The 27,001-nt window shown below is 52.5% G+C and overlaps 1 protein-coding gene across 1 annotated transcript in view; it reads right to left on the reverse strand.

Annotated features, from left to right (window-relative positions):
• Positions 1-295: 295 nt before the first annotated feature.
• Positions 296-27,001, reverse strand: part of DPYSL4 (dihydropyrimidinase like 4) — a 75,478-nt gene continuing 48,772 nt past the window's right edge. Inside the window, exons 10-13 of the mRNA XM_069101632.1 lie at positions 26,377-26,691; positions 26,135-26,314; positions 1,986-2,157; positions 296-1,525 (exon numbers count right to left, since the gene is read on the reverse strand). Of these exons, the coding sequence (XP_068957733.1) occupies positions 1,434-1,525; positions 1,986-2,157; positions 26,135-26,314; positions 26,377-26,691 (759 nt within the window). The 3' untranslated portion in view covers positions 296-1,433. The remainder of the gene's footprint in view (positions 1,526-1,985; positions 2,158-26,134; positions 26,315-26,376; positions 26,692-27,001) is intronic.

Consider the following 27,001-nt stretch of genomic DNA (forward strand, 5'->3'; position numbering starts at 1 on the left):
CCCTGGCCATTTCCTCTCACCTCCTCTCTCTTGAAGCTCTGTCCTCTCTGTTTCAGACCTTGGGCACCTGGACAGCCGGGGAGAGAAGGTCAAACTTGCCCACCAGACACCGAAGCTGTGCTGAGCAGCCTGACAGGAGGTGCCCTCCTCACCCCGCCGCCCGCACACACAGACAGATGGATGGGCGGGAGGGCACTGGGGGATCCTGAGCCTTCCTCCCAGTGCAGAGAAGTCCAGACTCCTATCCTTCCCCACTCATGGGCCCAAGCAGAGCCAGTTGCTGGGAGGGGTTGAATGTACCTTTATTAGCAGGATTGTTTTCAGGGCCTAAGACACAGGAGAAGGGAAGGGGGTGGGGCACCAGGGATGGGTGGGGGGCACAGTGTTTCCAAAAGTCCCATGCAAGAGATAGGGGAAAAGGCTAAGGAAACCCAGCTTCTGGTGGGCTTTTAGCTACCTGGTCCGAGTTCATCAGTTATAGGGGAACACATGGTCTGCCCTCCCACTAGTCATCATCTGTGGGATTCTCGAGAAAATGCAGTAGCTTCCAAAAAGCTGGAGGGAGACTCCAGTTTTGTAACGAATACAAACTAGTTATCTAATTGGTCTTAACATTTGTCTAGAACTGGGCTAACTGGGTCCTTGGCAATGTGGAGCAGCCCAGTTGTCATTGCAAAGGCCTGAGCTGAAGTCAGCCTCCTCCCAAGTCTAGGCCCCTGCAGGGGGATGGGTAAGGACCTGATGGTGCTTGTGGCAGTGTGGCCAGAGACAGAGGGCAGCAAAGGGAGACTCCTTACTACTGATGACTGCAGCCCTAAGAAATATGGACAGCAGCAGAAACAGAGCAGGGATCGAGACCTGGCCAGAAGAAGTCCCTCTTGCTCTAACTGGCAGTGGGCAAGCTTAGAAAACGCCCTGTGGTCAGGCTTGGGGGAAGGGGAAAGCCTGCAGGGGCTGGGCCAGTCCTGTGAGGGGCAAGGGCTGCCTATAGCTAAAGAGTGCTTCAGTTTTGTCTTTGTGTCTCTGTGCTCAGCCCGGGGTCCAGCCCATGGCAGACGCTTGGTCAGTGCTGAAGGGGAATGGACAAATACCATTCTTAGCATTTGGTATCCTGCCCCATCCCAAGGTCTGAGCCAGCTGCCTTCTCTTGCCTGCAGTTTCTTCCTCACAGGAGGCTGGGCATGGGAGAAAGTCAGGCAGCAGCTGCAGCCCACGGACCTGTGAATGCCCCGGCCCCACCCCACTATTATGGTCAGGAAGTGCCAGCCCTGTGGGCCTGCCTTCTCTTGGTGTGGTGTCTTACAAGGGGACCCAGGCTACTCAGAAAGAAAGGCCTACTGGGGGGGGGACAATGGAGGCAAAGTGGGGCCTTTTCCCAAAGAAGTTTAGTAGGTGGCCAATGAGAACCAGTGCTAAGGGACAGGAAGGCCCTCCTAGGACAGAGAAGTGATGTTGGACCGTCCTCCCGGAGGGGCAATGATCTTCTGGGCTGGTCTCCTGGCAATGTGGTCATCAGCTTGAGAGCCTGGCGGGCAAAAAAGATAGGAAGCTGGAGCTTTCTCACAGATCTCAAACTCCCAGGGAAGAGCCCCCTTTTTGGTATGGGCAGAGTGTGGGGAGGGATTTGGGCTGTGGACTGGTGGGGTCCCACAAGAGCAGCCACTGGGCAGGAGATGACATCCCATGAAATATTGGGGGTTCTGTGCCCCTGGCCACACCAAAGCTACTGGCCACATGCACCCCTGTGGATTTCCCCCAGCTCAGATGTCTACCCACCATCTCCAAGGTTCCAGGATGCTGGAGGTGGAGAGAGAAGGAACTTAGACCCCCTAGGCCCTACCTGATCAGGGTGACCTGGCCCTTCATTCAGGGTTGGTCACCCAGTGCCTAGCTCAGCACTTGGCCCATGGTACCATCCCTGCTACTGTCTGCCAGTGGTGGCGCCAATGACTCTCCAGGGCCCCAGGGCTGTCTCAGGCACTTACCAGACAAGCTAAATCCAGACTGGTGCAGGTTGCGGATGGGTGGAACTGTGATTTTGCCAGGGCAGGAGGTGATTCTGGAGGCTGGTGTTGGGGCTGCTGACTTGGCTGTCACAATTCCATCATGGACCGGTCCATCATAGAGCCCCCTTGGCACTCCGTGAATCTCAGCCAGCTAGTGGTAGGCAGAGAGAAGCAGGAGAAATGTAAAAGGGCAGAGACAGAGAACATCAGAGTAGAGGCTGGGTTGGGGGAGTGCCAGCACGCCCCGTCCCTCATTCTTCTTGGTTTGGAGCCCCTGAGACGGGCAGCGCATGGAATGGAGCTCCAGGGCTGCCTCTCCTGGGCATGTGCGTGTGGGGGGTGCTTACCACCTCTGACAGGTGCATGGACCCATGGAGCATGGCCAGCAGCACTATGATAAACTCACCCAACACTTGAGCCCCACATTAGAAGGGCCTGAGCAGGGAGGCCAAACGGTGCCAATCTCATGAGAGCTGCAGAGGCAGAATCCAGGTGGGGACATCCCCCAAACACTAGCTGCCCTGGCTGATGACCCCACTCTGGCCCCCTCCACCTCTGTGCTCTGGTCCCTGGTGCCCCCTCAAACAGCTGGGGCAGGGGTCTCCAAACATTGGCTCAGCCCTGATTGATCACTATCCATGGAGTAGAACCAAACCAGCCACCTGGCCCCAGTCCTTCTCCTTCTGAAGCCTAGGGACAGGTCAGGACTCATCTGAGCTCACCCCACCGGGGCGGGGTGGGTGGGGGGCTGAGGGAGGGGAGGTGGGTTGGGGCTGCTGTGCCGGGTTTCCACATGAGACCCAGAGCTCTGCTGTGAGCAATTTCTCCTTATGGGGAGAGAAGGCTGTCCTCCCATTGTCTGAGCCACTGGGGACCTTAGGAGATAGAGATATTGGCTGATGAGAGGATAGGGCTCTGGGGAGAACAGCCAACGTTATCCCCCAATCACCCTTGTGTGACCCTGGCAAGGGAACCTGTTCTTGGCGCCCTCCCGGTCCTTGGTCATTCCATGCTGACTCCTTCCTGACCCTGCTGGGCTCCTAGGGCCTGCACTGTGCAGGAAGGCCCAGGTGCCCCTCTCATGTTGTATCAGCAATGCCATATTCACAATGCCTATGGAGATTACAAATATGCTGATATAATTATCCATTACAAAATACGTCATGCTTGCCATATGGGGAAATAAACTAGAAAATTTATTAAGATACCAAAAGACTGAGTCCAAAAACCAGAAAGTGAAAGCCATCAGAGTAGTTATGATATTGGCACAGATAGATAAAGTAGAAAGCACCCACATTTTCAAGCCTTTAAAACAGAACAGGCTACCTCAGGCAAAGGTCCTCCTCTCCCCACGCACAGCAACCACCCAGCGTCCTGGAAGCGCGCTCCCAGCAGCTCCGGCCCCTGGCAGTCCTCAGCAGGAGTCCTTAGCAGTCCTAACTCAAAAAGGGCTTCGCGCTGCCACTACTGCTGCCTCTGCTGCTGCCGCTGCTGTCACCACCACCGCCAGCCACCGCAGGAATGCTAGCTTGGCTTTCGCTTTCGCTTGCTCCACCCCTTCCTGCTACGTCAGCACGTCCAATGGGGCATGGAAGATCTTTAAATCCCATAACCCTTACACATGTCCATGGCCAGGCCTGACACTATGTCCAGCATCACACGGGCATCAGCTTGCTCCTCCCACCCCCTTCCCCTGCTCTGTTGGGTCCCAAAGGACTTGGACTCTGGCCTTGCAGGTCACCTCTGATCTAGGCCTGATGTTCCTTCTGCGTCACTGGAGTCTGCTCTGTCCTCTCCTGTCCAGCATGGCCTCTCCTCACTGTTCTCAAGGGATGGAAAACTGAAGGTCTATGCTCTCCTCTCGTAATGCAACTCCAACTGAGGGGAACAGACCGGGCCTTTGCTGGGCCAGCCTCCCCCAGCTCAGCTTGGGCTGAGTCACCTGCTCCAAAAGAGAGGGCAGGGCCTCTGGCTCACTCCCTCTATGGGTCTCCACTGTAGGCATGTGCACTAACTGGGACGCACGTGGGGGCCTCGAGTCAGCCTTTGCTCTGCCCCCAAACACTCGGTGTGAGTATGGTCCGGCCTCCTGCCCTCTCTGGGCTGTAAATGGAAAAGGTTGGACTAAATGACCCCTAAGCTGCCCCTGGCTCTGGCATCTCTGGGATAGCACCTGGAGCTCAGGGCCAGACCCATCTTCTAACTCCTGAACAAAGACGTTTTCATGTCTTCAGGAGCGGCCTGGGAGCTCTCTCCCTCAGCAGGGCAGAGAGAAGCCAACACCCATTGTGGCAGATGGTCTCTAAGAGCTGCTAGGGTTAGAACAATTCATGACCAGCAGCGGCCACGCTGAGAATGGGCCCTCTGGGCGACTCTTGCTGTGTCAGCAGCCCTGTCCTCAAAGCCCTTCCAGCCTGACGGGGCCGAGGGCCTGGGAGACCTGGGAGTCTTGGCCATTTCTCACAGAAAAGAGAAAGACTGAGCCTGGCTGGGCAGCAAGCGAGAGGGAGCCCTCATCCAGCCCGGTTGCTGATGCCCATTGCTGGATGTGGGATGTGCAGAGCTAACAGGTCCTTATCTGTTCCAGGATAGTCAGGCCGGTGCTCCCAAGAACAGTGGTCTCCCTTTGAATCGTGTTAACTGCTTGGTCTCTACCCACTCCCTGGGGCTGTGGCCTTCTCACCAACAGCAGGGCTTTAAGGGATGGGGTGGGTGGGTGCTCCCCACCCGCGAGGCTGCTGGTCATCCTGGCCCCTCAGGGGGACAGCCACTGCTCACCTGGGAAGAAAGCCGACTCCGACCTGGTGCAGCCTTCCATGGACGGTGGCTTGAGAAGAGCGCCTGCCCAAAGAGGCTCTGAAAGGCCTTGATAAGAACAGCCACCAGGTCAGAATTGCTCAAGGTTAATGCCAGTCCTCATCCCCAGAAGGGTGAGAGGAGGCCGTCGGCCTTTCACATCCAGCCCGATCAATGCCTTTGCGTTAGGAAGTAAAACAAAGACCAGCCCTGGCCTGGGATTGCCCGGGCACCACGGGCATCAAGCCTCCAGCGTTCCACAGTCATGTCCCAAACATCCCTGAAGGTTATAGGACAATGGATTCCCTACCCAAGCTAAAGGATCTCTGGGGAGGCCAAAGCAGGGACCAAACCTGTACCTGAAGGAGACTCATAAATGCAGGTTGGGAACTAAGTCCCCAGGCAGGCCTCGGCCTCTGGGTGACGGCTTGGATGGTGAGAAATGTTTTCCTTACATCAAGCTGAAAATCGTCTCTCCAACCTCCATCCTTTGCTCTTCTGCAATCAGCATTGGGAGGGCTGCCTCCATATATGATCCAGCCTGACATGGCAGCTGACCGGGGCTGTCTGGGCTGAGGAGAAGGGGGGACAGGAAATGAAGGCCCAGCGGTGGCTTAGACAACTGTGATGTGGGTGGATAACAAAGTTTCATTCCATCTAGGTCACAAGTTGGCCAAGGAAGGAAGAGATCCAGAACCGAGCCGGGGCAGAATTCCCTCCAGCAAGCTGGGCCAGTGTCCATAATGCTGGTGTGCCCAAGGTTTCCAGAGGGAGTGGTGAGAGAGCCTTTTCAGAGGGTCATGGCCCAGGGCTGGTGGCCTCAGGCAGGCAGCCGCGGAGTCCCAGATGCTTGGAGGACTCACAGTGATAGCCAATAGCCTGGGGCGCTGTCTTGCACACCTGTCCCAAACCTCCCTAGCACCTATTTCTCTCCTTCCTTTCCTCTCTGGAGCTTTCCCATCGCAGTGGGAACAAAGCCCACAGAGGGCAAGGCTCCCAGGGACACAATGCTTAGGTCCCACCCTACGGAAGGGACCATTCTGCTGGAGCTGACCCCCAAAGCCTGCTCAGGCCCCTTGAAGAGAGGTGTGGCTGGGCACTGCTTACAGCCTAGGGAGTGAGGAAGCCCCCAGGCCACTCAGAGGATTCTGGCCTTGGGGAAGTTCTGATCCTGCCCTCCTGCCTCATCCACTTCTCCAAACCTCCAGTGAAGTGGGAAAGTGGAAGCAGGGGACCATCCTGGGACCCTTTTCATGGCTTTGGTGTGGAAATCCATCATAGAAGGCACTTCTGAAAACATCCTCTCCTCCCATTTGTCCAAAAGTCTCTCCTACTCAAACCGAGTGGAAGGACACATTTCCAGGGGACTGTCCCCCCTTCCAAGGCCCTCCTGAGAGGCTTTTGCCCTCTTTCTCAGCCTAAGCAAAAGTCTGGGCCCACCAAGCCTTCCACACTCCAGAAGGTCTGGTCCCTTTGGCTTCTCCTGCCCTGCCATCGCCCCCCCCACACACACACTTTTCTACCATTAAGATTTTCCCCAGGTCTCTCCCTGACTCATGGAGCTGGCCCCAAGGGAGTTTCTGGCTCTTCTCCCCAGGACCAAGGCAGGATCCATGTTTTCTGGTGAGAGGCACAGTGCAGTAGGACCCTGGAGGCACCATTCTTCCCTCCCCCATAGATTGTGCCCTGGAGATACTCTACTGAAAGCAAACCGGGCTTCCTGGGAGCAGAGATTGATGGTGACCAGAGACTTGATCTGACCCGAGTCACGTGTGTCTAGACTTGGCGGATCCCATTTTTGCACAGCAAATGCTGTTAGCTAATTTTTCCCTCACAAAGCTCAGGCACCTTACAGTTCTGTGAAGATGTAGGAGAGGAAGTGACAGAAATGCCACCCCTGAAGACACAGAAGGGCAAATAAAGATGAGTGGAATACCAGTCTTCATTCCTTAAAGGGGGATTCCTTGTCACGTCCCTCTCCCAGGGTGCTCAGCTGGATTCTCTCCTAGCCCTTAGGGGTGGGGGAACAGGCATTGTTCCCAAAGCTCACAAGGGCCAAGAGAAAGCAGCAATCAGCCCTTTGGAAGAGGAAGGGAAGGCAAGCCAGCCTGAGCAAAAGGCTGGCTCTCCATACGTCCATCTTGCTCAGTCCAGGAGGGTATCCTGTAAGTAAAGACAGAGCAAGGCAAACCTGGCCATTCCTACCTTCCTCTTGGGGTCTCTTCTAAGGGCCACAGTCCTAATGGGCAAAGACAGGGAAGAGGCAATGGGGTGGGAGGGTGGAAGCAAAGAGGAGAGGAGAGGAGAGTTGAGAGAGAGGAGAGAGAGGGGGGGGGAGAACATGAGCTAGAAATGGGGATCCTCACCCTGACTAGCAATCCCACCATCCTGTGGAGACCCTGGCTGCTTTATCCCAAAGCAGGCTCCATGTCCATTGATCAGAAGCTTAAGAAGCTTAAATCAGAAGCTTAAAAACCTTAAGAAGTCTTAGACATTCTCTGTTGGATTCTCTACCCTCCAGCTCATCCCAAGTGGAAGACTGTAGGTTCCCCAAACTTTGCCCTGCTTCTTTGAATGTAGTCTTTTCAGATCGATGCATTTCTCAGGCTTCTTTCAGGATAGTTGGTTCCTAGGGCTGGCACCTCAGGGAATGGTTACTCTACAGGATGGAGCCCTTGTCAGCTAAGCTCCCCACTTTGGCTTGGCCTCAGAAGCATAAGGACCAATCTTATGACTTTGAGGAGGAATGAGCCTCTCCAAACTTAGCTAGTCTAATCCTTGGACAGTCGACCCAGTCAGTCCTTGGGTTCCTACGTGAAGCCTTGGCAGCTTGAGGGTCATTGCCAACGTCTGTGCTCCATTTGCATAAGGCACTTCTCTTGGGGGATATATCTGAAGAATTAATAAATGTCCTCATGGGAGGCACAGGGGAAGGGCAGGTTATGCTATAATCTTCATTAGGAGCAGACTCAGAGGGGAAATGTAAATCATTTACATCCCAGTTTGGTCAGTATCGATTCCTCCTAACAAGCAAATGAAACCAGATTTGAGAGCTAAAGAGGATCCTGAGCACAGGGAGCTGAACGGTCAGTCCTCAGGGGGAGAAATAGAGTCTCTGAGAGCCCAGGACACTTTGAGGAGGGGCCACTTTGGAGAGAGCACTGAGATGGAGGCTTAGAATGGCCCCCAAGCAGCCAGCATCTGCTGGGACTGGATGGGGGGTGCTGTGTGTTGTGGATCCAAGGGGAAGGGAGATGGGAGGGTCTCCAAGAATGCCCTTAGGCTCACATTTTATTGGCCATGGAGCATCTCCTGGGCCCTGTAAGCCCTAAGTTGAAAGAGAAGATGAAGAGAGGGGGTGTCAGGGGAGGTGGTAAAAGATAACCCAAAGGTGCTTGATCCTGCGGACACCACACAAAGAGAAGTCAAATAGGAATCTTGTTTCCTACCTGTAGAATACAACACACATTCTCTCAGAGAGGCAGACACAAAATAAGTACTGGGCCAGCTGCTGTTAGTGTAAGGAAAGCAGGCCTTTCCCTCCTCTCTGTCGTTCCACACTGCTCAGCTCACCAATTGGCTCCCTATCAGCACCACCAACCTAAGGGACAGGCTTCATCATCACCTTCCTGGGCTGTGACCTCCTCTCCTCCCAGCGGGCCTCCAAGGATCTCCCCAATTTCACTTTGTCACCTTTTGAATTTCAGCTCTCTCCATGATGTCCTGCCCACCAGGGACCAAGCAAGAGCCCCACAGATATATGGAGATCCTGTACTCCAACTCCTGGCCATGCCTTGCCCTTCCTTGGTACAGATGTTCCTTTCTCCCTAACTTCCCACCCCACCCAAATCCCCTGGTACTGCCTTTTAGTTAAACCTGCCCAGAGCTCTCCAAGCCAGGTGTGGATGGCCCGCCACCATAAGCACTCCTCACATCTAATGGACTGAGGGGACCCCACAGGCCATTCTGAGGATTTTTGACTTAACTTTCTTTCCCTTCAGAAAGTCCTGAAACTTCTCGGGTCTCTCACTCTCCATTGCCTTTTCTTGGGTCTCTGTCTCTTTCTGTCCATGCCTTCATCCTGTTCTCCATCTGACAAAGTGAGGATGGAGACTCGGGAGCATTCATCTTGCCTTTTCTCCAAGGACCCCAACTCTTACGATTTCTAATCTAAATAACCTAGTCAGCATTTGACACCCCATCCCCTCTGTATGCTCCTCTGCTCCTGCCTCAGCACTCCCTAATGTCGCCCATTGCTACCAAGGGCAAGGATGAATCAGAGGATCATGAGAACTCACTTCCCAAAGCCTGGGCTTCTAGACACTGCAGACTTCCTCCACACAGACTTTCCCAGGATTCCCCTTCCACCTTCAGGGCTGGCCTTTGGAAGTTCACTATTGCAACCTTGGTGTAAAATCATAGCTCTTGCTTCCCCAGCCCAGGCGAGACCAGCCCCATGCAGCTGGATAGTTCACATCCTTGAGGAAACTTAGTGATTGGTTTTGATGAGGACAGGGAAAGCGGATTGTGGAGCAGGGCACAGTGATAGGAAGGCAGGCTGGGGCAGGGCAGCGAGGGCTTTGGGAGGCCCAAGGACTGTCCAAAGGCCCTTTTCCCTGGGGGCAGTGGAGAGAGGAGGGTTGGAAGTGTGGCCAAGACAGTTTGTGGTCTCCACCTTCCCCTGGGTCCATTGCTGGGCTCTCAGTCCTGGGAGGTGAGGGATGAGATGCTCCTCCTCCTCCTCCCTTTCCTCTTTCTCCTCCTCCCCCTCTCCTCCTCTTCTTCCTCCTCCTCCTCCCCCTCCTCCTTCCTTTCCTCTTTCTCCTCCTCTTCTTCCTCTTCCTCCTCCCCCTTCCTCCTCCTCCTTCCCTGGGAAACAGTGATGGCTTTCATTTACATAGCACCTTAGTGCTTTGCAGACACTGCTCCTTGGATGGCATCACCTCATTGGAAATAAGCAAAGGCCCCAGGCCAGTCTAAGACATGAAGCAAAGAGGGTTCAAGGTGAGAGAAAGAAACACCTAGAGACAGAAGATGATGGCCATGAGGTCCAGCCCTGGGCTTTCAAGGTCAGGGCCAAAGGAGCTCTCTGTTCCTGTTGCCTCAGGATCCCCAGCACTTACACAAAACCCCTCCTCATGGCTCTGACTCCTTCCTGAAGACCCTTCCTACTGAGTCTCAGGCCTCTGCCCAAGCCCAAGTGAGAAGCTGCCACAGACCCTTTCCTGGGGTCCCCCAAACTTGGACCCTTCATCTAGGCTTGGTCTTTGGGCTTGCCTATGCACTCTCAGGGCCCCACGGAAGGTCCCAGACCCACCCAATCTGCCATAGTTCTAGAGAAAATGGTCACTGTACCTGACCCAGGTTGGAGCCCCCCAGGGCTAGAGCACAGGCATCCTGGCCCAGTCCTTCAGCTGTTCTTGGCCTCAGAAGTTGTGACTCCTTGCTCCCCTCCAATGGAGGGATTTCCACATCCACCCTTTGGGGTGGGGCAACATGGGCAAGGTGCTAAGAGCTGATCTTGGCAGGCCCAGTGCTGTGTCACTGATGGCTTCAGGCCTCAAAGTGAAGGATCTGCATTGCGCAGTCTCAGAATTGAAGAATCTCAGGCTTGACATGACCTCAGAGGTCATCTTGTCCAGCCCGACCTTGGTGGAGATGGAGCTCACTCCCTGCCCTGGCACCACAAGAGCTCAGTTGGTCTTTCCCCAAAGACCTCCTGTTGTAGGGACAGCCTCCTCTAAGGGCAGCCACTGGCTTTCCTCGTTCAGCAAGGCTTTCCTTACCCGGAGCTCAGCTCTTCTTTGCCCTAAAAATACCACGACAGAGGAGAGCCCCCGGCACTGTTAGCAGCCGCTCCCAGGTTCTTTTTCATTAGATGGCAGACCTAGGATGGACAGTATGAAAGGCAATGAGGGGAGCAGAGGGGCAAGGTGAAAAGGCTGGGGCCCTGAATGCCAGAGTGGGCGCTGACTGGGGATTTGGGCAGGCAACAAGGCACCCTTGTTTTCAAGCTGATCTGACAAGATGCAGCAGGGAATAAGAAGTGAGCAGGGACGGAACTAGCAGGTAAAATGGGGGAGACATGTCTAGAGTCTACAGGCTGCAGTGTGACACAAGGGGGGCATCCAGCCTGCTCAGGCAGAAGACTTGACCTGCAGACCTCCAGAGTGCAAGGATTCTGGTGGGAGGAGGGGCATTAAAGAATGAGAGGAGGAAGGTTTTCCGTACATCAAGCCTAAAATGGTCTCTGAAACTTCCCGTCTTTGTTCTGTGGCCTGCAAATATGATTGGGAAACCCAGTGCATAAAGCTGTTCCCAGCCCAATATGTTCCAGTCAAATGTGTCAGTCAACCCAAGTTGGCTGAGCTGAGGAGAAGGGGGACAGAGCCCCAGAACAGAGGTGAAATCAGAAAGGGGAGATGGGAGAGGGACCTTGATCACACCTTGGGGTGGAAACCAAGGGAGGAGTCGGGCAAGAGAACTCAGAGGAAAATGGGACACACACAGTTGGGTGGCCAGTACAAGGTTTCCAGATGGTGTCACCTCCTCTCATCTGAAGTCACCAGGATCAAGGGCCAGTGTTGGTGGCTTCAAGGAGGCCACATCAGGTTCCCAGAGACCTCATGCTGATGGCCAATAGCCTGGAGCACTGTGACCGGATGACCATGGGCACCTCTCTCATACCTGCCCCAAGCCTCCCACAGCCTCCTTTTCCTCTCTTGATCTCTCCCACTCCAGTGGTGGAGGGCAGTGGGAACAGAGAACAGAGCCCACAGAGGGCAAGGTTCCCAGGGACACAATGCTTAAGACTGCCCGAGAGGGCCATTGCTGCTGAAGCCAGCTCCCAAAACCTGCCCAGGCCTCTTGAAGAGAGGTGTGGATGGGCACTGCTCATAGCCTGGGGAGTGAGGAAGCCCCCGGGTCACTTGGAGGATTGTAGCCTTCAGTTTCTTTCCTTCTGAAAGTCCTGACACTTCTTAGACCTCTCTCTCACCACCCACCTCCCTTTTGGGGGTCTCTGCTTGTTCATCTGTCTGTCTTCCTATCTCTGTCTCTCTATACCTCTGTCCCTCCCCCCATGCCTTCATCTCCCTCATCCTCCTCTCCAGCTGAATGAGAAAACGAGGATGGAAACCCAGTAGTGTCCATCTTGTCTTAGCCCCAGTACATCAACTCCTATGATTCCTTGATCAAAACCCAGCCCCCTTGTCTTCTCATCTCTGCTGTCCACACCCTCCTCCTCCTCTGAACTCCTCAATATCCCCCTTTGCTACAAATGACAGTGTCCAATTTGAAGAAAAATGGATGGCTAAGGCCAAGAGGCCTCCACTCCAGCTCCAATGGCCATGCTGTCTTCCCCTGACAACCTCCCCAGGCAGCAGCCCATTCCAGTTTAACATGGCTCTGCCTTTTAGGAGAGTTGTTCTTATAGTCGACCTATGGCTGTCTTGGAGCTACCTTTGCCCTTTGCCTTTCAAACAACCCCTGGTTTGGAAGGTAGCCCACGAAGGTCTTTCCTATGATTGCTGTCACAGCGTGGCAGAACGCTTACTCGAAGGAGGGGAGGGGAAGCTGCTAAGTGCTTGAGGGTTCTGTGGCCCGGGAGTTTTCCAGGGAGGGAGAATGGAGGGGAGTGTTGAAATTAGACAACAGAGGTCAAATGTCAAAGGGAAGATTTCTATATCAATCAGGTCGAAATCTTGCTCTCCCAATGCCAGCCTGAATTTGAAGTTTTTGTTTTGCTCGGAGGGAGGGAGGGACAGTCAGCGTGGCAGCATCTTGGTGCACTCGGCTGCCTCTCTACAGTAGTCCTGGTTGGGGTCCAAGAGACTGGGGGAGATCCCATTGAGGAGTGGGTGCTGGAGACCCTGCTTCCTCAGAAAATTTGCCTCTTGCCCTGTTCCTAATTTTTCCTGCCTCTCAAAAAAGACAGCCATAGAAGAAAGCCCTCGGACCTTACCTTTTGGCTGAGGCTCATGGGCCTCCTTGTCTAATCTGCTTGTTCTAGAGTTCAGTTTCTTTCCCTCTGAGGAACCTGGCCTTTCCAGGTCTCCATCTCACTGTCTCTAACCCCTTGGATGTCTCTCTGCGGCATTATTTGTGCCTTCACCCCACACTGGAGGCAGGGCACAGAGTGGGGTGGGGAGAGGAGGGCAGCACCTTTCCTCCTGACCTCACCCCTTGGGCTGTTTCTCTGGCAGCCCCACATATAGTCCAGGCCTTCTGCTCAGCCATCTTTTCCACATTTTGACTATTTGGAAGTTAACACTTTTCAAGGGTCATGGGACCCTGTCAAAGGCCTTCACTGAGATGCTCTTACCAAACTAAACCTGTAGCTGTTCCTAGCTTCTTTCCTGGGCCCTCAAACCTCCTACAATCCTAGAGTTTTGTCTTTGGGGTATCCCTTTTCACTCCTACAGAGACTTTGGTCTAGGACAACACCAGCTGGCTGGTCTCTAGAAAGTTCTCAGCTTCTGACCAGGCACAAAAGCTTCATCTCCCCCATGCTAAGTGGGCCCAGTCCCATGGACCCATGAGGGGCCCAGTTCAGCCCAGGGGTTCTAGCCAAGTCCTGGACCTAGCCTTGGCCTTAGGAACTTAATACCCTTAGTCTTCCTCCAGTAAAGGCTGTCAGGCAGACTATGGAGTGACCATGGCACAGGAATTCATCTTCCAGTGACTAACTTGCTCCTCGTGAGTCCCACGCAGCGTGGACAATGTGCTCCTTAGAGCATTTGGCTCTGAGGTCGTTCCAGCTTTCTGGGCACTGAAAGGGCTTGTCCTCTCTTGGAATGACCTGTGGGAACCCAAGGTCACATCCCAAGGACACATATGAAGATGGCATGAGAAGACTTAATGGTTGTTCAGACCCCTGGAGAGACATTGGGCTTCCTAAAGCAAGAGAATCATTCCTAAAGAGAGTCAGAGGAGGGTGTTTGCCATTCACACCTTAGTGTGAAGTCAGAATACTTCTCTGCCCAACACCCAGCTGAGACTACCGAGGTTCAAGCTGAGTTTGGATGGGTAGAACACAAGAGGCCTTTGGAGAGAGAGAACTTGGAATAAGGAGACAGTGGAGGCTTAGCATGGCCAGTGACCATCGAAGACCCAGGGCCTGGGAGGTAGAGGGAAGGAGGACTCTTCTGCAGGGGGGAGACCTTGCCTACCCCAGACTCTCTCCTGGGGCCCATCCCAAAGGCCTCACTCACTTTAAGGCACAGGCTGGGGACAGGAAGAAGAGGAGGAGGAGGAATTAAATTCAGGATGGGTCCCTGCCCTGCTCTGCTTACCTGAAGCTCCCCCGATGGACCAGAGCTTCCAGGACACTGCGTCCCTGTCCAAGGCACTCACTATTGGGCTTTGTATTTGCTCATCTCCATCACCTGGGGCCCTTTGTTATGCCTCCATTGGGGCTCCCAGCCCCTCTCCAGACCAATAGTCACCCGAGCCCTGAGGGAGGGCAGGAGAGCCTGGATTTCTACCCTGGAAGGTCCTCACCACCCTGGTAGAGGGCCTGGCACACAGTAGGTGCTTAATAAGTGCTTGGTGAGTAATTGATTGGGAGAAATGATTCAAATGTGTCCCTTTCTCAGGATATTGAGTTATCATGGCCAAGAATTGACCACCAAGATGCAGCTTGCTGCTGCTTCACCTCTACAGACTCGGCCAGCCTGCTCTTGGGCCGCGGCTGGGCTGGGTCTGCTTCTGCACTCTGTGTGGGCCAGGACATCCTGAGGCTTCAGAGCCTGGAAGCACCGGGAGGAATGACTGGAAATCAATGCCCTGGGTCACTGAGGCTTATCTGGGAGTGGACCTGAGAGGCCTGTGGCCCCACTGCAGCACGGAATGACTTGTCTCTACAGTATCCTTGACAAGCAGTTACCTACTCTTTGCTTACATACCTGGGGGGAGCCCAGAGCCCCACCATCAATGATAGCTATCATTGGCAGGAAAATCCCTCTGATGCTGAGCCCAGCTCTCTGAAGCCTCCGCCCACCACTCCTGCCCCAGGAGAGAGCGGTCTTGTTCACCCTGACTCTTCTCTTGCCAAGGCCTCTGTTCTCCAACCCCCTGGAGAATGGTATAAGTGAAGAAGAACCTTCACTTATTGAAGGCTTAAATGGGAATATTAGTCATGTACATATCAGCCAACAGCCGAAATGCTGTCCACTCCACTCCCAATGCTGTTCAGGTAGAAGAAAATGCTGAGCGGGAAGATGAGTGTCTCAGGGATCACTGTTGATGAGGAAGTGTTGAGAGTATTCTGGAGGGTGGGGAGCCATCGTCACTGAGGATGAGCTGAGGCAGGCAGGGCACTGTGCACTCTGGATGACTGAAACCAGGCAGAGGACATGGTACTGGGCACTTGGAGGCTGAGGGGGGGAAGGGGACTTTTTAGAAAAAGGAAGATGGACACAGAAAGGGAGAAGGAATGGTGTGCAAGAGAAAACTGGCTTAACCTTGACCTTGAAGCTGGGGTATATGCCTTAAGGCAAAGTACATGTAGAAAAGGGGGAAAAGGGATGAAGGAAAAAAGAACTGGTGGGGACATGAGAAGAGTGTACAATAAGTATTCCATTCTTTTCCTGTCCAGACTAACCTTCACCCCATTCTTCCTAACTGAAATCTGACATTCTGAGGGAATCGTGTCAAAGATGGACCATGCTGGGCTCCTGTCAGAGACCCAAGCAAACCAGTTTATAGAGGAGGAAGACAAGACTTTACAAAGCAAATGGCTCTCAGCCAACTCCCCAGCGGAGGGCATCAGGATGTGAAATGCCAGCTGAATTCTTTTCTATTACTCAACCTGTGCCCTCAAAAATATGCCCATCCCCCACCAAAGATTAATGGTGTGATTAGAGCTCCATATAAAATATCCATTGAAGGGAAAGCATTTGAGTCAAGGTTAGGCTCTTAGGTGGGCTGTCTCCTCCCCCATCTCCTATCCCTCAAATATTTGCTCTCTGGAGCAAGAATGAAGTCATGGTGGTGGAAGAAAAAGTGAAAAGTCCCCTCCCTACTCCCCAGGGACCTGCAGCCACTTCAACTCCCCTCATAGATGATGGTTTATTAGGGATCAACAATGATTATGCTGTTGGCTGAGGGCAGACATCCAAAACCCAAAGCAACTACAATCATGCTTTCAGGGAGCTGATACCCTTGACAGGGAGACAAAACACCCCTGGATAATGATAAAACACTGTGAGGAGGGGAGAGAGATCATTGACAAGTCTGAGGATGGGGAAAGGCTTCCTGGGTGGTGGGGGAAGAAGCCAGGAAGGCACAGCTGTGAGGAGCAGAGGGGGCCCCCAGGACAGGAGCTCTGTTTGCCTCAAGGAGCACTCTGAGGAGATGGAGCTGCGAGTCTGGGGAACTTGGGCCAGATTAGAGTATGTGAAGGGAAGGCCTGGAAGTAACTCAGCAAAGGACAATTAGGGCCAGACTGTTAAGGGTTCTGAACACCAGGTGAAGAAATGTGCATTTTCTCCTACTGGCAAGCACTATGATTGTAGAATGCAGGTGTGACCCCGTCAGACCAGTGCTTTTTTGGCGGCTGTGTAGAGAGGATGGATCAGAGAGAGGAGGCTGGAATCAGCCTCCAATTGGGAGGCTATACAAAAGTCCAGGAAAGAGCTGGTGAGGGCTTGCTCTGAGGTGGTGGAGAGGAGAGAGATGAGGAAGACGGATGTGGGAGGTGTGATGGAGGATGTATTGAGAGGATATGGGAACTGGTGATTGGACATGAGGTGATGGAGGGGGAGAGGCGAGTGACTCGGAGAGCATGAGCCAAGTGGGGGATTATGCAGATAGAGAACAGACTGGGGGTGGGTGGAGAACGAGCTCTGTTCCCTTCTGCTGAGTCAGAGCTCTTTCTTCTGCAGTCCCAGGAGCTGGGATGGGGCTTCATGAATTGGCAGATGCCTCTAGGGCCCTAGGACATCTCTGCCTCTCCATTAGTGCAAGGCAGCATGCAGCATCCGCTACCAACCCCTGAAGTCTAACGTGTAGATGTTTTTCCCCAACATGAAGCAATTGTTTTCAAATATGGTTACAGAATCAAAGAATCTCAGAGTTGGAAAGCACCTGAGAGGCCACCAAGGACAGCCTATGCCTGACGATCTCACCCCCAGCTTCTCTGAGAAGCAGCCCTGCTCTCCTCCCACATCTGGACAGCTCGGACTGGTGGGAAGGCTTCCCTTACATCAAGCCTCTCTTCACCTCAGCAGCTTCGACCATCCAAGGTCACTGGACAGGCGCCTCCCAGAGTTGTCATCGGCCTTGGAGAGGGGAGTGTGAGACTTTCCAGAGACCTGCTAGTCCTGGCAGGTTTGGATGAGGGGAAAGGGCAGTGGGCAAGAAGGCTTATCCTTTTCCTCAAGATCTACCCTCCTCCCTTCAGGCAATTGTGCTCTAGGACAGAGGGGAGAGATAGAAGGAGTCCTCGAGGAGAAATGCATCTGGGACTTGCCTTTCTTCTAGAAGACCTGAGGTGATCTGGCCAGCTGGGGGCAGCTACCCCTGTAACAGGTTGGGAGGTTCACAATGCCAAGGTAGATGTGGCACTAAAGACAGGACACTCTCCTGGTGGCCTTGGAGCAGCAGCACTGGGGTCTTGGATGTCAGTAGCTGAGAGGCTGGGCTGGTTCCTCTCCACACTCCTCATCACTCTCAGTGGTGCAGAACAAGGCAGGGCTACCTGAGGCTACAGCAGACAATGGCGGGTTTTCTGTTGCCCTCTGATCCTCCTGTGCCCCATTCCCAAGTGTAGAGTCCCTCTCCTCCACCCCATCGACTGTCTCCAGCTATCCCTTAAATGATGATCAGGTGAACCATGTCCCAGCATCCCAGTGGACGGGGGGTGTCCTCTGAGGCCCTATCATTCCCTGATGAGGGTCCAGAGCCCTACAAAGATCCAAGGGGATTATTGCTGCTGCATTCCTCCCTTTCTCTGGGGTCTCTCCCACGTCAGGCTCACTTTCCTGGATGCTTCTTCCAGCCATTCTGGCCACAGAAGTGGGAGGAGAGAGGAAGGTATGGGGAGCACAGCCTGACTTTCTTCTTTCAGCAGACTTGCAGAGGCTTCTTGGTTCAAATTCTGCTTGCTGTCCTTTCCCATGCCCACTTGGCACCTTGCTCTGTTGCTTAAGAAGTTTCACAATCAGTCTTTGTTAAATAGCTCTCTGGAGTGTGAGTGCGGGTGGGGAAAGTCTCAGCTCTCTACTCCATCGCAAGTGAAAGGTTGGCCCAGACACACACCTTCTTCCTTCCTAAAGGCCTAGTCTCTGCAGGATTCTTGCTAACTTCTGCAAAGAGGCCCACAGACTATTCTTCAACCCAGGGTCTAAATCATAGCCATGGCTGGTTTCCCTGTTCTACACTAGACATGAATCTTCTTCAAATGCTAGGGCCTCCCCGGCCACGGTGATCAAACAGGAGGAATTCAATAGGGCCACTTTCTAGGGGACTTGTCCCATCCCCCGGTCACCTCTGTCGGCATCAGGAACTTAACCCTCACAAAGGCCCCTACCTGAAGACCCTTAAGAGAAATAATTGTCATACCTTACTTTCTTGGCACACATAGGAGCCCGGGCCAAATAACTGATCACCACCGGCCAACTTCTCCCTGCCAAGACTTGGGCTGGTCCTGTCCTTAGACGGCAGATTGTCCTGGGTTTGGGTCCATAGCTGGTGCCCCCCACCCCCACTCCGGCTGGATGGTTCTGCCAGTCTTGAGTATATGCTTTGCTGGTATTGCCTTTTGGAACCTACCATTCTAACCTACCTCCCTACAAAAGGCCAGAGCTGAAATCATGAGAGCATTGAAGGTCAGTTCAATACATGAGAGAGAGCATTTGGGTTAATATGAAGATTATCAGTGGAGTAAAGGAAGATGTTGATCTTTCACACATCAGTGTGAACTCAGAACACTTTCCTTCTCAGGTCTCAGTGAAATCAATCTTGCTCATCTGAATAAGTCTTAAACGGAAGGTTAGTGCTGACGAGGAGAATGTCGAAGTAAGGCACTCTCTGTAGGCAAGTAGGCTTTGGCAGGGCAAGCCCCTGGGGCTTTGGTCAGAGCAGTAAGAAAGCATGGCCAAGAGGAGAAAAGGAAGGAGACATGTGCAGAGATGGAAGAGGGGCAGGGGAAGGGGTGGGGGAGTGCAGATAAGGAGCCTGTCTTTATTTTGATCCTCTTGGAGTTGAAGGGGGCAGGCTTAAGACAAATGCATGGGATTACAAGGGTGGAGAGAGAGACAGAGACAAAGACACAGAGACAGACAGACAGAGAGTAGGGGAAGTGAAAGGGAGGCCAGAGCAGCTAAGAGAGAAGACAGAGGGAGGGATGAGGATGAGAAGGACCCGAACATGGCAGTGACACTCATTGTATGGCATCCACAGGACTTCTCACCGTAATTCTGGTCCCTCCCAAACTACCTCCAACTTGAAGCCAGTGTCTTCAGGCATTTGAAGCTCCAGTCTCCCTGCTTGGAGAACTTCTCTCACCTGACCCTTTCCAATGACATGGCAGCTCCCAGCACCATCCTGCTTGTCGGACGGCAGCTTCTTGTTCACCTCTCCCAAACCCAGGCTGTGACCCTAAGGAAGTTCCCTACTCTCAGTCTGATACTTAGGCTCGATCCCTGTCCAGTCAGTCACACAATCATGAAACATTAAGACCCTCTTATGTGTCTGGCACTGGGCTGGGCATTGGGATCGCACATAGGAAGAAGAGACAGTGCTTGCCTTTGAGGTATTTCACTGACCCCAGTGCCATCTCTTCCGTTAGCCTTAGAAACCTAGTATCCATACAGGGCCATTGACCCAAAAAGAAATGATTCCTCCACCCCTTGTTCTTGGAGGATTCAGCGGCCATGATGAAATAACTGATTGTCCAGCAGCTAGCCAGATACCAATGGTACAGACCTGGTCAGTTTAGTCCTCAGACAGAAACCAGCCCCTCAATTCCTTTGTAGAGTTTGCCACATGCGAGTAGAGCCTCTGACTACCCAAGGCTGTAGCCCAAGGGCACATGTGAAGAGGGCACGAGAGTGACTGAGGACACACTCCAGCAATTGGTGGGTCCCCAAAAGGGCGAGAGGGGGCATTAGTTAGTGACACCTTGGTATGAAGGCCTAATGCTTTCTTTCTAGCACCTAGTGAGATCAGCCTTACTCAGCTAGAAGCAGAGCAACAGCTTACAGCTGAGATCAAGTTGGATGATGATTGGGAGAGAGGCTTCTGAAACACCACGTATGAGGTCAGAACACTATGCCAGTCTGGTTAGAGTAGGAGAAATGGTGGTTCTGGCTTGGCAAGAATAGGTCAGGTGGAAGTCACCGAAGCCCCTGCCGGTGGAGAGGAGAAATTATTCTAGGAGGTAGGAAGGGAACCCAGAAAGGAAAATGGGTTGCTGCCAAAGATAAGCCATGTCTACCTCATCATTTAAGTTGGAGTCAGCTCTTAGGATCTATGACCTTTAACGGGCTTAAGTTAAAGGCAGAGGAAAAGGAGAAAGGGAGAGGGAGAAAAGAGAAGAGGAGTTGATGGATGAAAAGAGTAGGAGAGAACAAAGTAACATATTACGATAATGTGTATATTGCAGGAGGTGATACCAAGGACCGCCATGGGCTGCCAAAGATGGGAGCAGAACCACATCTAAGTGTCACTGTCACTGGTCCATTGTCCCCTAAGGGAATCAAATATGTGGTCACACTTCAACACTATTAATGGATCCTGAGAAAGCATTTTAGGTGAAATACAGTTGCAGAAGCAGTTACATATCAACATTGCCATAACTGAAGAGATCCATTTGTGGTTAGTAAAAATTCAGACTCAATACAGCTAAAAGGAATCCTTAAAGACCTTGAGGTTATAATAAGTGTTAGATAGGCTCCTTGAACTCAAAATAATTAATCAAGTATTGATCATGCATTTCCTATTTTCAAAACATTCTACTAGGGGGTAGGGATGCAAAGAGAAAAAAGAAAACCAGTCTGTTCATGCTTTTGAGGATCTTATGTTGTACTGAGCTAGTCAGAATATAAATTGATAAGAAATAACTGTAATTGGAAAACGGAAAGAGCCAAGGCAGGCAGGAAGATCTGGAAAGAATTCCTTCCTATAGGAATGAGCAGCTGCCTGATAGAGCCAAGGTGGCTCTCCAAGTCATTAGAGTGATGACATTGAGAGAACAGGGAGGATGGAACTGGTTCTTGAGCTGCTGTCCAGGCACCCAGAGGGGCTGGCTCTTAGCTACAACAGCAGGGAATTGTGTTCGCTGTCATTGAAAACAACAGCAATTCTTGCCTAGGTAAGACACAGTGCAGGTCTCCCAAAGAACAAATCCCTGGATATATACTGAACTCTAATGCAAAGTACCTGCTTGACACTAAGCTCAGTAGCTACAATGCAGGAAGAAAAAGTGCATTAGGAGTATCCAGAACTTCACAGGAGAATGAGTGCCCCAGAGTAGCCAGCAGTAAAACCAGCAACTTTAGCTGTCTAAACACACAAATGCATAAAGGATGGCAACTGGTCATGAGATGAACATACCATCCTAATGATTGGATGCAAATGTTACCTCAAAGGTGTCAATCAATGAATCGGGGTGGGGTGGGGATGAAAGATGCATGACTCAAGAAGGAAATACATCATACAGAAACACAAGAGAGGGTGGTGGGGAAAGGTGGGTAACAGTCTCTCCATTAGGAAGATAAGTCAGGTGAGGAAGTTCAAGAAGCTGGAGTGGCAGAGTAGAATAAAGAACATTTAGAGAAGTCAATGGAGCAAGATCTTTAACGTTTCACAGTGCAGATAATGTGGACTGGAATAGGCAATAGGTGAGAAGTTATAGAAACAGATGACGAACTTGACCTATGTGGCCATTTCATCCTTTAAAGGTGGAGATAGGACATGATATCCTGGATCCCATCCTCAGTCACCTGGAGGAAATGGTCACTAAGATGGGAATCACGGGAACTTTGGGGGAGAAGAACCGTCACTGCAGCTGAGAACTTCCGGTAAACTAGGAAAGAAAAACTGAGAACAGTCTTCCATGCATGTAGCCTATCTCTGAATAGAGCAGCTGTCATTGGACTCAAAGGACAGGAGTTCCTTGTTAAAATTCTACCAGGCAAGACACAGGAGGAATAGTAAGCTCTTAAGAATGAAATTGTGAAGAAACAAAGAGAAATAAGCCTGAAGAGACACAGGTGGATATACAGGGAGCTCATCAGCCACCTGAGATGAAAAATGGGGACATGGTGCAGGAGGTGGGAAGGAGGAAGCATAAAAGAGGACAACTTCAAATTTGTGACACAGTCCCAGAAGAAACGTGAGGAATGCTAAGGTTTAAAGAGAGTTGGGCTGGCCAGGAAACCTAGGCACAGTAACAAGTGGGTTTCTGGGCAAAGGGAAGGATAGGGTCAGTATGTACAGCGTGTACAGCAATGATGATGGACAACAGAGGGAAAGTCAAGATGCTTAATTCTTTTGTTTCCATTTCCTCTGCCAAGAAGGTTTGGGAACTACAGAGAACTGAAGAAAAGGATGAGAAGCGAATTGAAACCAAAGATAAAAGGAGACAGTAAGACAGCACCGAGATGGATGAGCTCCCTTCCCCAGGACCCAAGGGATCACATCCTAAGACACTGAAAGAATCAACAGATGTGACTGTTGAGACTGTCAGGGATCTTTGAAAATTACAGAGAACAGGAAAGTGGCTGCAGGACTTGGAAGGGGTAAATGTTGTCCTGGTTTTCAAAGAAGGGAAGAGAACAGAATTCACCAACATTGAGGACCATACGATTAGAGGGACAGTCAGTGAACCGCAGAAAAGAAAGCAGCAGTGACAGAGGCAGCGTGGCTTCACTGAAAACAGATTAAGCCCGAACTCAAGTTGTTTCTTTTTCTAGCAGGGTTACTAAGACGGCAGATGAGAGGTGTGGTGCAGATACGGTTTGTGTAGGTTCTAGCTTTTGTCGTAGACAAGACGAAGCTATACGGGTCAGAAGGTAAGTACCATTAACTGAACGCCACAGACAGTGGCTGGTCAGACCTAGTCATGAGCAGTTTTAATATCTACTGAGAAAGAAGTCTCTAATGGAATATTTCACAGCCTCCAGCTGAGTGGACCCAAATCAATTCTCTGGTCCTAAGCAGATCCCAAGATTGGACCCCAGAGAGGCTGTGACAGCTCTCCTCACAGGCTAGAGCCCTCTGGGGAAGGGCTCAGGGGTCTGGTCTCCGCAGCCAACATTCCTCTTTCTCAACCCAGAGCCCCTGAGCAGAAATGGTCGCTGATGCCAAAGAGCTCTCTTCAGTGGGCAGCTACTGTGAAAGCCCGAACCTCTCCCTCGAGGGCGTGGAGGAATCTTGTAGAACTTTCTCACCACTTTCACAGCTTTGGGGAATCCAGAACCACGTGCCAGTATTGGAAGAGAACAGCTACATTAAGTTTTTCCATTTCTTAGTGTCTTACTCTGTATAGCAAGTGAGAGAATCAGATCGATTCTATCTTGCAGTAGACTTTGTTTTGTGTTTCTCCAAGACCTTGTGTAACTGCCTAAGGCACTAAGTCCTTTGTCTCTGCATAAGTTCAGAAGCCTAGTCTTCCTCTGGGAGTTAAGTTTAGAAGCTCAGTTTTTGTAGAAATCACTTAAATTAAGAGAAACCTGTTATCTCTGTTCTACTAGATGTCTTTCAAGGAAGCCTAGTCCATTCTCTCTGTACCACTAAGCACCCTTGCAAGGTGATAGAACCAGTCAGCATTTCCCACTGACAAGATGAGGGGAGAGGTTGCTAGGCTGAGGCTTCTGGCTTGGTAACCAATCATATCGTTTTCCCCATCTATGGCACTGCCTTCTGGTTTTTTGGTGGCTCCTCCTTTTGTCCACAAAATAATCCATCAGCCCTCATATTCAGGGTCTTTTGGCTTGCTGAGGAGCTAAAGATCTTTTTTATTGGCAACTGCTTGCCTTACCAATAAACTGAATGTGCTCAGAACTTTGTTGCCTCAGTTTACCTTAATTTCAATCATGACAATGGTAAGAGAGAGGGGAAGGTATACATCTATAATGAAGTTCAATGGCCATGGTGAGTAAGGTTTGGGAAAATGGAGCTCACTGAAACTGAGATTTTGTGGACCCTTGAGGCTTGTATGGATAGAGGCAGGTGGAAAGACAGAGTAGGGGAGGCTATGACCAGCAGGCAAATGGTCTGGGCAGAGGCGTGGGGGAGGAGGGCACCATTGGACCGTATTCTGCTCACGCTGCTTAGAAGAGCAGGGCATCCTCAATTACGATCCAGCCAGTGAGACAGCGGGCCACTGAGCCCCTCTATGCCTGGGCCCTGTTGGGCCGGCCCGGCTGTTTGGTGGGGGGGGGGGGGGGTCTTGCCATCCTTCTTGGTGCTGCTTTCTTTCCATCTGCCTTCCAACTCTAATGCCCCCAAACCCTTCCCTCCCCCACTGCCAGCTCCACTCCCCAACCCAGTGCTCTATGATGAGGAATCCTGCATGTGAGGAGCCCTCAAGACCACCAAGGCCCCACCATCTGCACGGCAGCTGAACCAGACTGTCGGACAAGTCCCCATTTAGAATGGGAGCACCCTGAAAGCAGGGCTGCCTCCGTGCTCAGCACACAGCAAGCAGTTAACAAATGATTCTCCACTTCATTTTGTAGAAGGGCCTTACTTGGGGCTGACCTCAAACCTATCCAAGGCCTCCTGTGCTCGGAAGAAATGAGACCATGAGAGCAGGGTGGGTGCAGACACACTGTGTGTGTGCATGAATCCACACATGTGATCACACAGGTGCGGGCACACAAGCAGGTAGGATGAGGAAACACACGTGTCCGTGTGTGCGCATGCCTGGAGGCATGCACTTCTGCCCTGCCCTCCTCACCTCCTCGGATCCTCACAAACCCCTGAGCGGGGAGTGCCATTAGCAAACCCACTGTGCACATGAGGAAACTGAGGTAGACAGAGGGGAGACAGGAGAGAGGCCTGCCATGGAAGCAGGGACCCAGCCCCTGTGTTCTTCTGCGGGAGCCAGAGCTGGGGCTTCCTTCCAGTCCCAGACCCTCCATAAAGGAGCAGGAGCTCACTCCGAGCCCAGTGGGTGGTGTGGCTGCCGTGTGCTGTGTGCCATGTCCCCAGCAGCCCCAGCCACGCTGAGCTCACCCTGCAGAGGGCTGCTCACGGCTCCCCTCCAATGGGCGCCTTCCCCCCAATCCTAAAGAGTCCCTGACAGTGCCCTTCACTTCATATCCGAGTGGCCATGGGCTGGTGGGGCTGAGAGGGGCCTGAGAGGCCGAGTCCAATCCCTTCCTTGCACAGAGGAGAAGACGGGCTCAGAGAAGCTCATACAGCCAGCGTCTTGGAGGGAGGATCTGAACCCATGTCTTTCTGATTCCAAGTTTAGTGTTCTATCCACAGACATGAAATAGTCTCTATTGGTCCCTCTCTCCCCCTTCTCTCTCTCTCTGCTTCCAGTCTTTGTCTCTTCCATCTCTGTATATCTATCTCCCTCCCTCTCTCTCTCTCTCTGCCTCTCTGTCTGTCTCTATCTTCTCTTTGTCTGTCTCTCTTCCCTCTGTCTGTGTCTCTGTCTGCCTCTCCTCTCTTTCTCTGTCTCTTCTCTGTCTTCTCTTTGTCTCTGTCTTAGTCTGTCTGTCTCTGTCTCAGTCTGTCTCTCTTCTCTCTGTCTCTCTGTCTCTTCTCTCTGTCTCTGTCTCTCTGTCTCTCTCCTCTCTGTCTGTCTCTTCTCTTTGTTTCTCTCTCTCCTCTCTCTGTTTCTGTCTCTGGCTCTGTCTCGCCTGCTATTACTCCCTGTCCCTTTCCTCTGAGTTGGCCTTAACTGTGCACCTGTTTCGGGCCCACCTGGTCTGGGAGATTGCCTATCATGGCTGATCTCTCCATCCCATAACACTTAGCACCTTGCTGGCCTTGGGGGAGGCTAGCAGGCCTTCCTCTCTTACTGAAGTTTCTGATTGGCTGGCTCCCTGGGCCTCCACACCCTATGTCCCCAGCTCTGGAGGCATCCCCTGCCCTCACTCCTGGACCTCAGGCTTCATCCAGGCCCCCACGAGGCCCCCAGCTGCCATCAGTAGCACCCCTCGGTCCCTTTGGCTGAACGAGGGCGGTCTAGCCTGGGGGGGAGTGGGGACGAGCTACGTGAGCCCAGGGAGGGGGTGGAGCTGAATGTCAGAGCCCAACGCTCCGGCCACTCCTCAGCTGGCCTCCCAGGTTGGCCATGCCCAGCCCAGGGCCCACAGGACCAGGCCAGCTGGGCTGCAAGCACTCCAGTGTGAGCGGCGCAGCGTGCTTACCCTGTTTCTTGCTTTAATCCTTTTATAGACAAAGTCAGGGAAGGTCTTCCGAGGGACAAAGCGCCCTGATCCCGGTGTGACAAAGAGATTTCCATCTTCTAGCGCGATCTTGCCTTGGCTGATGACCACCACAGGCGCCCCGCGGCACTCAAGCCCTTCAAAGATGTTGTACTCCACATTCTGGGGAGAAAGAGTAGGGAAGGGGGCTGAGTCAGGAGCCAGCAGAGGGGACAGTGCCTCACTCCCTGCTCCGTGGAGGTCCCACCCCAGTCAGACAGTGGGCTGCCTGCTGAGGCCTGAGCGGTGGCCTTGTCCAGGCATGGCTGGGGCCTGGTGGCCACTGGCCTTCCTGCCAACTCCAGCTGCCCCCACCAAGGCTCAGCCAGGGGCCCGTGCTGCAATCTGCACTCGGGGCACTGGGTCATTGTCATGGGTAAGTTGTGTGCACTGACTGCACACACATTTGGTGTGGACAGCAAGGACACAGGGCATCGGGGGAGGACAACCATGCAAGTACTGCCCACTGGCAGGATGGCCCAGGGAGCGGCCACCAGGACCTGAGTTCAAATGTGGCCTCTGTCAGTTAGGAGTTAGGTTACCCCGGGCAAATGCACTTCACTGCTCCTTGACTCTGTGTTTTCATCTGCAAAATGTGTTTGGGGAGGACTGGGTGGCCTCGCAGGAGCCCCTCTATGCCCCCGGCCCCTCCTGAAGAGAGATTCCCAGGCTCATGTCAATGGGCAGTTACTGGAATAGACAAGGGGCAATATTCTTTGACCACAGGAGGAAAAGGGTATGTCTGTGTCTCTGTGTATGTCTGTGTGTGTGTATGTGTGTGCATCTGTGTGTGTCTGTCTCTGTGTATGT

The sequence above is a fragment of the Petaurus breviceps genome, unplaced genomic scaffold, assembly GCF_028583685.1.
Source record: "Petaurus breviceps papuanus isolate PSGF00001 unplaced genomic scaffold, PetGlider_PUasm1.0 490, whole genome shotgun sequence".
NCBI classification, from domain to species: Eukaryota; Metazoa; Chordata; class Mammalia; order Diprotodontia; family Petauridae; genus Petaurus; species Petaurus breviceps.